Here is a 12,086-nt window from a genome sequence, read left to right as displayed (position 1 = left end):
ATACATACATACATACATGGAGATGATCGAATCTCTACTTTTATCTCTCCTCAACATCAGATATTGTGATTTAAATGAGTCCAGAAATCTTTTGTTTGAACACTATCGAAAAAGTGTTTTGCACATCTCTCGTTTTGTACCTCTCATCCATTCTTCCCTTTGATTCAAGGCTTTGCTCTGCTCTCCCTATCTTGCGCGGTCCCGGCTCTGAATTCTGACTATTATCTCCAATTCAAAGATTTAATCAGAATGACAGATGTATCAAATTTCACCCTCAACGCTCTTTAACCTTGAAACAGCATAAAAGTTTGTATTAATGTCACGTTCTCTATCTCTTGCTCTCTTTTTTTTCCCCCTTCCTTTTCATCTTTTTTTGTCTCTCTCTCTCTTTTAGGCCTCTTGTTAAAATGAGCATCACTTGGAGGAAAGACGGCGTAGTGGTCAATACAGGAATCAGGGATTTTGGTCGCAGGCTTGTGATCAGTTTGCCTGCGGTCAGAGATAGCGGCTACTATGAGTGCGAGGCATCTCTTCGCAGTAGCAGTGTCCCCTCGGTCACCGCTGGCGCCTACCTGCATGTTCTTGGTAATTAAAACACAGCTGACACTTCAGTCCCACTCAGAGCAGCTGGGTATTGCCTCAGCATGCTCGCTCCTGTGTTGAGAGGATTTAGAGTCAGATTCTTGGACCACCACGAGTAATTTAAGTGACGTTGCGTACGACAGAGAAGGGTTGAATGAAAATTTGCTTTCAAGATCATTTGTAAAATGTTTTAAAGGAGCTGTGCTTTTGTCCTTCTGAAACAGAATATCCTGTGTTCATAAAAGAGCCACCAAGTCACATCACCGCAGAAATGGAGAAGGTGGTAGATATACCCTGTCAGGCACGAGGTCAGTCATTTTCTTCTGCTATTGGATGAGCGAAAGGCAAAGAAAGCATAAAAATCTAGCAAAAAAAACAAAAACAAAAAAAAAAACAAGTAGACATCATGTTGAGGAGGTAAATCTTTTTGTTTCTGCAGGAACGCCTCAGCCAGACATTGTGTGGTATAAAGATGCAGTGCCTATCAGCCCAGTGAAGATCCCCAGGTACAAGGTGCTGGTTGGAGGCAGCCTGCAGATCAACGGCCTCCTGCCGGACGACACTGGGATGTTTCAGTGCTTCGCCCGCAATCTCGCAGGAGAAATCCAGACAAACACCTACTTGGCCGTTACAAGTACGCCTCTTTGGGAATTCTCATTTCTTCCTCAGTCTTTGCATTTCCGAACTCGCAAATCTGATCCTCTTGTCTTATTTCTAATCCTCTTTCGTCGCGCTCCCCATCTTCTCTCCGACACCCATCTATCTATATATCGCCATGGCAGTGACAGACTTCTAACACTGGAAGCTTGCGCAATTATTGCCCTATTTTTTGAATTAGACTCTGAGCAGGAGAAGCAGTGAGATGAGAGCGGCTTGTCAGAGTCTTAGAGCTGTTGCTGGGAATGAGACCTGACGGCTGCCCTCTTTGTCAAGTCTATTAAGCTCTCAGCTGCCGCCTGCTTTATTAGGGACAAAGCTGTTTATGTCTCTCATTATCATCTCTGTCTCACCTGATTTTCTTTAAATATATGCGTGCTTCTTTGTGTGTGTCTGTGTGTGTGTGTGTGTGTGTGTGTGTGTGGCTGATCCCACCCAGGTATTGCTCCCAACATCACCGCTGGCCCCTCTGACAGCGCGGTGATTGATGGCATGTCAGTCATTCTGCATTGTGAGACCTCAGGAGCCCCGCGCCCAGCCATCACCTGGCAGAAAGGTGCGTGGGCTAACAGTGTGAGCTTCCTTGTGGGGCGGTTATTTTGCATTTTTTTTTTTTTTTTTTTTTTTTTTTTGTCTTTACTTGCCAAAGTTACACAAGACCTACAGAAAAGATCCACAATATAAATGCTCCCCAGCTAATCTTTATATTTTTACTTCTGTTGCACTATTTACACTCCTATTATGCCACTCTGACATTTCTCCAATGCCCTAATCGCTCTTTCCATGTGCCCCACCATGTCCTCCCCTCTTTTGCTCCCTGTCCTCCTTCCGAAACCATCAATCACTCCTGCCCCTTCCCTGCAGGTGAACGCGTCTTGGCTAGCGGCTCAGTCCAGCTGCCTAGGTTCACCCTGCTTGAGTCAGGCAGCCTGCTCATAAGCCCCTCCCACCTGTCTGATGCCGGTACCTACACCTGCATGGCCAGCAACTCGCGGGGCATTGATGAGGCCTCAGCTGACCTCGTGGTGTGGGGTAAGCTTAAATGAAGCAGGTATAACCCGCTCGAATAGCCACAGTTGGCATTAGAAATGTCTTCGCCAATACAGTGGGGAAGTAAGTATTAAAGAAGATCATTATTTTTCTCATAATATACGTTTCGCATCAGATGTCAGTGAAACTAAAGTAGTCCACTCATACAAAGAAATCTAATTAAATAGCTCAGTAAATTAAAGCCAATACTTTCCTGTAAAATCAGCCTTTTTTTTTTTCTATTTGAGACCAAATCATTTTTCTGTTTGTTTTACCATGCTGTTGAAAATCATTATTTAATCAAGATAAAAATGTACCCTTTCAAAATCAAGCTTCTGAGTGCTGAAATCCTGACAGTTTTCTGCATACCTGCTGCATCGCTCGGTATTTGCACTGAAAATTACACAGGGTAGGAAAGATAGTGCTCCGTATAATGAGCCCAATCCTTTCTAGTCAACATCAGAAGGAAGGAAAAGAAAAATACCAATCTCATTGACAAGCAGTCAAAAAAGAAGGAAGTTGTTCAGGGATGCTAAAGTAGTTTGAGTGACACTGTACTAGCAAAAACTATTTCAGGTTAAAAAAAAAGTCATTATTGGTATTTGGTTCAGCTGCTTCACCTTGCTCAACATTGTCCATCACCTCACAGGTGTGACTTAAACACATGAAGTGTGACCACATTACAATACAAGCTAAAACATCAACTGAAATCGGTCATTTTTTTTTTAGAAAGCAATCCTGTTCCCATAGCTGGTTTATTTCTAATTGATGAAAAGGAGACAAGTGAACGTATTTTGCTACAAATAAAAAGAAAGTTCTTTTGAGTATCATTGGTATCATAACATAAAGGCGGAAAGAGCAGAATTTTGCCTTAAAGTTGTCCTAACCAGGTTCTCATTGCAATATTTCTCATAGAGATGTCAAAAAAAATAAAAAATAAAAAAATAGCAGAAGTGATGCTCAGGTTTCAAAGGTCACTCATTGAAAGACCTTCATTTCCAAAAGGAAATTATGAGTAATACACTCAACCGCTAATTTTTAAGATATTCTAGTTATAATCACTAAGGTAACATAATCTTTTCACTGTAAATGAATGCAAACTATCAGTCCTTGAGCAGCCGTTGCAAAACACCCATTGAAATTACTGCGATGATTTATCCTGCTTCCGAGATACACTGAGTAAAAGATAAAATCCAGTCCACTAAGCTCTGTTAAATCCACTGTTCAAACATGTGGTCTCTGAGCACCAGCCTCTGGGTCTTTTCACAGCACGTACCCGCATCACTAAACCACCGCAAGACCAGAGTGTCATCAAGGGAACCAAGGCTGTCATGACCTGCGGCGTGACCCACGACCCCAGCGTCACCATAAGGTAACTTTCGCTCATCCGCGCTGCAAATTGATGGTCTGATCTACCATGAAGCATTTTCAAACTGGAAGACAAACTCAACCGAGAGTGGATTTAATTAGTTTATGAAATCTGGGCGCTATCTTGTGGTAATCCAGCCTTGGAAAGACTCCAGCGAGAAGATTCGGAAACTGAAGATCGGATTGAGGAATTAGTTCGTGGCCTCGCCTCGCTTCTGAGTCAGTCGTGAGTGCAACGGAGAACACGCAGCTGTCTCTGAGGGAGCAAAATGTCGTCTTGGGAGCCCAGTGATTAGAGTGCCTGTCACCTGTGGGCCTGCGACATTGATCAGATTGCAGGGTAAACAGATGAATATGTAAACAGCGTAATAACCTCAGACAGCGCCTTTAATTAAATGCAACACAGAGGAGATTAGCCGGAGAGCCCGAATAGCTGCAATTAATCACACTGGCTTGTGGCACTTGCATGCCTCGATGCATGCATAAGAGGGATCGTATGTGCGGGTGGATGTCTGACATGACATGGAGTGGAATGGCTGGATGATATGATGTGCGCTGTATGTGCGGCTGAGACGGAGAGAGAGAGAGATGTTTTTTTTTCACATTCAGAACACTTTGTTACCCACTTCACAAGGGTTTTCATCAGTGTCAGCAGCTTCTGTGTTTGCCGTATGATCTGACACAAGGAAAACAGATTTACTGTCACAACACTCGGGAGTAAAGAGTGGAGAGGCACAAGCCGGTGTATGTGTCCCGGTGAATGTGCGTTTGACACGCTTCTCAATCCTGCCAGGTATGTGTGGGAGAAGAGCAGCTCGGTGATTGACGTGAACTCGTCGCCCCGCCTGCGCCTGGATCCTGACGGGACCCTCCACATCTCCCAGACGTGGTCGGGCGACATCGGAACATATACCTGCAGGGTGACCTCGGTGGGGGGCAACGATTCCCGTAGTGCCCACCTCCGAGTCAGGTCTGCACCTTATCTAACTGATCTTGATCTTGATGTCTGGGCTTTTTATTCTCTTTTTTTTTTTTTTTTCCTTGCCTACTTTAGTCTGGGGAGGTAATGATTGATGGCTGTTGTCTTCGCTGTTGCAATTTATTGTCGCTCCCCTCTGCAATCGATGAAACACCTCTAAAATCTACAATGGAAGACTCACAGCTTAGCTGTCTAGTTCTGTTATTTATCCTGTCTGAATTAATAATTATAACAAAAATAAATTTATGTGTGCACTGTTTTTTCTTTTTTTTTTATAGACCTGAGAGAAACTTTACAGGAATCACACAAAATCAGAAACTCAAAACACTTAAGCACATGATAATTATTGATCACTTGTTTCTCATAAACACACATGTGCATACAGGCAACTGCCTCATGCTCCAGAGAACCCGGTGGCGATCCTGAGTAGCACAGAAAAGAGAGCCATTAACCTCACGTGGGCCCAGGCCTTCGATGGCAACAGCCCGCTGATCCGGTATACCATGGAGGTCTCTGAAAACAGTAAGCCTTCACTTTAAATTCTTCTTGTTTGTAATTTCAAAAGTCAAGTTTCTTCTTCTTTCTTGTGTGATGTACTAATTTGCAGCCCCTTTATTATATTACGTCTCTATTGTTTCCCTTAAATTGCCAGCTGCATCCTTTCATGCCTTTTGCAATCAGTGTAACTGAATTGCCTCACCCATCGGTTCCATGGGAACTAAATTGTGTTGATGTCCAATGCTCCTATCTCCTTTTTTTTTTTCTTTCTTTCTTCCTCCGGATAAAATCAAAGTTATGATGTTTTCACCCGTAGAGGCTAAATTGTTCGACCATTTCTCATTTAAGCTTTGGTTAAATTGAGAAAATGACAACTCATTAAAAAGAAAATGGATCCGAGGATGCAGATGGGATCTGGGTTTTAGATAATTGAATTGCAATCTGATCTTTAGAGGGAGTGCATGCAAAATAAATGACTTGTTTGTATAGGTGACTGCAATATTATTACAGAAAATGAAGCAATAATATTGCACAGAATTCAAATTTGAGTTGGCCTGCACACAGGAGATGCTCCTGAAAATTTCCTCATCCTGAAAAAAAACAAAAAAAACGCTTTAATATTTAGCGTGTTTTGCTCACAACTCGCTTTGTCTCGTGTTTTCTATCTCAGATGCCCCTTGGACGGTACTGTTGGCTAACATTGAGCCTGAGTCGACAGGGGTGGTTGTCGGCGGCCTCATCCCAGCACGTTCCTACCAGTTCCGCCTGTGTGCTGTCAACGACGTCGGCAGAGGACAGTTCAGCAAAGAGACGGATCGGTGGGTGCTCAAAAATCCCTAAAACACCAATCGGAGTCTATATAACTTAATTTGAACAGTGGTCCGGAGAAAAGTATTGCACTTGGAGGGCTTTTATTGCCCTGGAACAACTCGTTCTCCCCCTAGATTTTATCTTGGCAGTTCAATAGAGAATCCTGTAAGACCACTTTTTTTTTCTTCTTTTTTTTTTTTTTTCCCCCCAAATCTTCGCTCTTACGCAATTGAGGGAGAGATGAACCAGCTTTCGGTCGGACCATATTTTTTCAAGATATAAGTGTGAATGAGCTTAAAATGTGCTTTGAGAAGATTTGATGGGTGCCCTGACCCAGCTTCCTCTCTTTCCTTCATATTAACTGTCGTTGCTGTGCTTCACGAGTGAAATAAACCGAGGCTTTGAAGAGGCGCGGATCCAGAATCTCAGGTGGATTCTGTCGATTAGCGAGACCAAACAATCTCATAAAGGGCAAACTCAAACAGGATCTGATGTTATTCGCCTGTACACACAACTGTTTGACATGGGCCTTGTCAACATTCCCTTCTTTTACACCTGCAAGTGAAAGCAACCGCATACCATCACGGTGCTTTTGTAACCAGCGCTCATTTGCAGAATCCCCTGGTGAATTCGCCAAAACAAGGGGAGAAGAAGGAGACAGGGGGTTACTGCATCTGTGAGAGCAACACTTTTCCAAGGCACTTCTTTGATCCTAAACACTCTGCTTTATCTCCTCCAGAGGGGCTGCTCCGGCACGTTGGGAAGAAATCAAGATGTCATCTTAAATTGACTTAAAAGAAAAATCTTCATGGAGCTCTCCTTCTTGTTCCTCGCTATCATTCTCTCCATCGTGCTGCTCCACTTTCGCCAAGGCCTCTTTGATCTTTTCTCTGCCACAGCGAGTGGTCCCTCTGCGGACAGCAGTATGGGGAATATGTTTTAGGCTAAAACACGACCCTACTTCCACAACTTTTCTTCGTGGAGCTTTTTCCAAAAAAAAAAGAAATACAAAAGCAAGGCTTTATCATGACTTGATGCGCTATGATGAAATGGGATAGAAATATGCAGAAACGTGTGATAATTAATGCATGGCTTCTCTCCTTGTCTCTTCTTGTACCTCTCTTTCCTCTTTTGCTTTCTTTTTTTTTTTTTTCGCTGTAGACTAACTCTACCCGAGGAGCCTCCCAGTGCACCACCTCAAACTGTCATCGCAAGTGGCCGCACCAATCAGTCTATAATGATCCAGTGGCAGCCACCCCCAGAGAGCCATCAGAATGGGCCTCTTCAAGGCTACATCATCAGGTAAGAAAACCTGCCATTTCTTTTTTTCTTTTCCAACGATAGTTGCCCTGTCGGGTCAGTGATGTTTGGACGAGTTAATAAATGTGATGCCAGTTTTTGTGTTACGATTTAGCTCAATGAGGTGCATATATATATATATATATATATATATATATAGGTGTGTTCTTTTTTATCTTACTAATCTTGTTGCCTGACTATATTGTCCTTGCCTCCCGCGTCCATCAATTACTCCCACTGCTGCCAGGTATTGTCTGTCAGGGCTTCCAGTCGATTGTCAGATGAAAAACATCACCAACCCTGACCAGAGCAGCCTGCTCCTGGAGGACCTCATCATCTGGACAAACTATGAGATTGAGGTGGCAGCCTACAACGGAGCAGGCACAGGCGTCTATAGCCATAAAGTCACAGAGTGGACCCTGCAAGGAGGTAAGAGCAACAAAAACAGGACTTGTAGGTTGTGCTGGCTCAAATAAAAGATTGTTTATGTGGATCAAAAGTTCCCTACTTAGAGGGAGTGCAGTTCATTTAGTTTTACATATTCCATTTACTTTATGTTTAAGTGGGTTTTTTGGGGTTTTTTTGTCAGGGGGGGGGGGCTTGATATTCAGCCTGCAGCATGAAATTTGTGCTTATAACTTAATGCAGTAATCTGGTTTTAATGATCAAATTAGGAGTTTTCTTGGGAGTTTTCACCGCAGTAGCATTAAGAAAGACACACCAGCGCCCACATCGTTAAGGCAGCACTATTTATGTTGCTTATTTTAGAAGTTTGCAGTCAGCACAGAAAAGCAGAGTTGTAAAGACATTGCTTGCTTGCCCTGTAGCATTTTTTTTTAACTAAAACATCTTTCTAGATGCTGCAACACTGTACAACACAAAGTTCATTACCTTCTTACTTACAGTGTGTTAAGTTTTTTTTCTTCTTTGTTTTGAAGTTTCTGCTTTTATTTTTTGTGTTAAGAATTCCGTGAAGTTTGTGACAAAATATAGAAAACATATTTTTAATAGAGTTGATCACCTTTGTTTTCAGCTAATACCTATTTGGGAATTAGCTGGCTGGTGCTGCTTTAGAACAACCAGAAGAGAAGATTGTTTCTGTCAGTTTTGTTTTTGTTTTTGGGTTTTTTGTAGTTCTTTTTTTATGTATATATAGAGTCATCTAAAATAATCTAAGTTGTTTTTAAAAGATGATCTAACTAGAGGGGGAGGAGACTTTCCAAATGAGTCTAGCCCACTTTATTAAATCCTAAATTATCTATGATTTTCAACATTTTTGATTCAGTTTTACTTGGCACGCCCAGGCCTGATCACTGCCAGACCTTTAGAATAAGGACATCAATTAAACATAACATCTCTGACATCAGGAAGTAGGCTGATCTCCATTACAAAAAGCAGAAGGTCATGCTCTGATTTAGAAAACATTCAAGAAAAAATGAGAAATAAATCAGCAAGATCTATCAGTCTGCAAAAGGTTCACAAAACCATTCACCGAGGCTTTTGGTCTCTAGCAAACCACAATGAGGGCCATTAACCACAAATTGAAAAAAAAAAGATGGAAAAGTGGTCAATCTTCCCCGGAGTTGCTGCCTACCGCAATTACCATTAGTGATTTTTCCAGCTGGTTGCAAAGGAACCAATGCAACCAAAAGATCAGAAAAACCTGTCACACATTTGGCAGGACACATCATGATGATCCATCAAGACTTCCAGTGAGACGGTTTTCATTGCCGATTTAATATCACAATGACGATTAATCAGTGGAACCATGAGTTAGACTTTCAATGACCAAATTATGTAGGATAATGCCTGGCCATGATCTTGAGCTCAGTATTGTAGCAGGACAGTCATTTCAAGCTTTAACTCTGGATGTTATAGTCTGATTTTAGCCTTGTTTGGTGAGCTGAAACAAGGTTAACAAAACTATAATATGGAAGTGAGAACAAATCTGTAAGAGAGCAAAACCTCTTTACTGCACTGTACAGTTGTTTGCTTTGTTATCTGCTGTTTGAGGACACAACACTTGACATTCATCTTTTGTGCTTAGGAGAGTATTTGTTATTTTTTTATATCTGAATGATTCATGGATCTGAGTTAACTGGCTGAACAAACAAAAGAAACACATTCGTCTAAAAAATGGTTGAGTACCTTGTCCACGCTTAGTTAAACAAGCAGGTAAGGTTCAAAGAAAACATTGAACGACCGCCAACCTGAGAAGAACTATTGATTAAGACCATCTCCCCGATCATTCGGAGATTTAGCTCCCTGGAAACCAAATGATCAATTCCAACAACAATTTTCTATGTATTTTTTTTTCTTTTTTTTTTTTTTTTTGGGGGGGGTTACCTTTTTCTCTTTCTCAACTTGAGGCAAACTTTAAAGACTTTCTCTCAACCATGATTTTCTTGCTACTCCTCCTTAAAGGCCTGATGTAGGGAGTGCACAATAAATGCTCGCTGTGTTGACTATTTTTTCCACCCGAGTTGTGGATCTCTGCAGCTCCTCCAAAGGTACTATCTTGGCTGCTTCTGTGATTATTTGCTCGCCTGGATTGTCAGTGTAGGACGGCCATGTCTTTGCAGATTTGCAACTGTGCCATAGGTTTTACATTTGTGAAAAATTGGATTGAGCAGCGCTGCAGGGTATGTCTGATGATATTTTATAATCTATCCCTCCTTTAAACTTTACGCACATCTTAACTCTGTTACTAGTTCCTGGATTAATTTACTCAGCCAAGCAACTGTTTTACTGGATCGTATTAATGGGATATTGGATTACGCAATTTTAGGACTAAAACAAAAGGTTCAAAAACTTTGATTATGTTTAACTTGTACCACGCTCTGCCAAAACATGCACCTAATCTACGGCCAAATAATTTGTCAATGATATTCAGACTTGTAACAGCTTGTGAGTTGAGAAATGTTTATTTATTCCGAATAATTAAAAAAGTTTGCTGGACTTTCTTAGAACGTCTTTAATTAATCCTGTCAACCAAATGCTAATTTGGCTGACAAGTGTCACTCTTGTGTCATACCTCTCCGTGTTTCTTAAGGATTTGGTTTAGAATGATTTGTTCTTCATTTGTTCACGCTGAGTAAAGTAATTAGAACTTTCCTTTCGCATGCCGTGGTACCGTCATGCCTACTGATTCAAATATACTCGTCTTCCTTTCTCTCTCTTGTGAGTATCAGAGCCACAGTTACTATAAATCACCAAAATCTATGCTGCTTCCAGAAGGAGCTACGCTTCAAAATGCCTGGCTCTTTAGAAAATAATGAGGTTCAGCCTTTCAAATTGCACATTCCCACAGTGACTGTCAATAGCATTTTATTATTGGGTATAAATCTGAACACTAATAGGAGCGATTCATAAAAATAAAAAAAAAGCTTTGAACAAGCAAGAAAACAAGGAATACTGACAACCCGGCCTTTGCTTGGTTTGGTAAATGTCTTGGCCAATAACATCAAAGTTAATATGTAGTTTGAAATCCTGCAACAGCCTTTACCATATGGAACACCTCAAGCGTTGCATATTTTATGCATTTTTAGGCCTTTTAAAATTCTGGAAGACCAAACAGACTCATAACTGTGAATCCCTGCCATGCTAAATCAAGTGTTTCTAGGAAAACGGTGCATCACTAAATATTTTCAGGTGCTCACACACACAAAACAGAATGAATAAATAAATAAAGCGCCCGTAAGAGTTCCTCTACCTACTGAAAAATATTTTTTCTTCCACTGCACATTGTCTGTTGTTATTAGTAAAGGAATGGCATTTATTTCTCCCAATCTGTCACAGTCAGATTAGAAAATACTTCACATGTTTCAGGAATAATGGATTCTGTTGTGAAATTAAAAAAAAAAAAAATTAACACTCTCTGTGAGATACCCGCTTAATTTACAAGTCAGAGATCTTAATAAGCTTTAATGTGGTGCTACATTTCTTATAAAACAAAAGACTGGTTTTTAGGAAAAACCTTAAGTGTTTAGTTTTTTATATATTTTGCCTCAACTGCAAAAAAATGGATTTCATCATCTGAGCTGTTTTATTGGATAACGCCAATAAGATAGGTGTTTACGTTGTTCAGCTAAACATCCAGCAATTGTTTTTTTGTTTTTTTTTTCTATTCCCCTGAATAATTAAATCTGGATCAGTGTTAACATTTAGATGGGATTTTGAGAGAATTCAGAGAGGACATCAGGACTGATATGGTCCCATCAGCGTCATTAATGTGCAACTCACTAACTGTTTTCCGGTGTTACATCAGGATGGCGTGCTCACTTCAAACAAACCGCTGCAGGGTTTACCTGGAAGCCGCCTGAGGCAGTCGCTCTCACACCCCGTTCGACTGCTATGTTCTTACCTTCCCAAATGAGCTAATATCGAGGTTCCCTCACCCCGATTCTCACGCTTCGAATGGAAGTCCGGTCTGAAAAGAATAGCTCTTGTAAAATTCCAAGGCCCGCTGCCCCCCCCCCCCAACTCATTACTATTCCTCTTTCTTTTCATCCCTTTGCTTGTCTCCCCGTGTCTTCTCTAATCCCTATGCCTCCCTGAATCTCTTGTTTTCTCCTCTCTTTGGATCAGTGCCCACTGTGCCACCGGGAAACGTACAAACTGAAGCTGTCAACTCCACCGCTGTGCGTTACACCTGGAGTGCCCCAAGTCCTCAGTTTATCAATGGAATCAACCAAGGATACAAGGTGAGCACCTCCGTTCTGTTAACTAGTGCACTCTAGTGGCTAGTGGTAGCAGGGCAGTCTTTTGCCTTCATCTGATAAAGAACTAATAATATATCATTGTGCTGAAAATCTCATTATTCAGCTTGTCATGAGCTTAATTATTGTTAATTGCTTGCGATAAT

The 12,086-nt window shown here is 41.3% G+C and overlaps 1 protein-coding gene across 1 annotated transcript in view; it reads left to right on the top strand.

The window, feature by feature from the left end:
- Positions 1–376: 376 nt before the first annotated feature.
- LOC106946626 (protein sidekick-2-like) overlaps positions 377–12,086 on the top strand; it is a 32,153-nt gene continuing 20,443 nt past the window's right edge. Inside the window, exons 1-12 of the mRNA XM_015031077.1 lie at positions 377–585; positions 807–890; positions 1,022–1,216; positions 1,679–1,795; positions 2,104–2,271; positions 3,538–3,640; positions 4,430–4,606; positions 5,001–5,137; positions 5,784–5,931; positions 7,085–7,225; positions 7,470–7,651; positions 11,810–11,925. Of these exons, the coding sequence (XP_014886563.1) occupies positions 408–585; positions 807–890; positions 1,022–1,216; positions 1,679–1,795; positions 2,104–2,271; positions 3,538–3,640; positions 4,430–4,606; positions 5,001–5,137; positions 5,784–5,931; positions 7,085–7,225; positions 7,470–7,651; positions 11,810–11,925 (1,746 nt within the window). The 5' untranslated portion in view covers positions 377–407. The remainder of the gene's footprint in view (positions 586–806; positions 891–1,021; positions 1,217–1,678; positions 1,796–2,103; positions 2,272–3,537; positions 3,641–4,429; positions 4,607–5,000; positions 5,138–5,783; positions 5,932–7,084; positions 7,226–7,469; positions 7,652–11,809; positions 11,926–12,086) is intronic.

This window comes from Poecilia latipinna, unplaced genomic scaffold (assembly GCF_001443285.1).
Source record: "Poecilia latipinna isolate Pla-1442-1.1 unplaced genomic scaffold, P_latipinna-1.0 Scaffold198, whole genome shotgun sequence".
Classification (NCBI taxonomy): Eukaryota; Metazoa; Chordata; class Actinopteri; order Cyprinodontiformes; family Poeciliidae; genus Poecilia; species Poecilia latipinna.
Note: the sequence above shows the minus strand (reverse complement) of the source record. Positions and strands in the feature narration are given on the sequence as shown.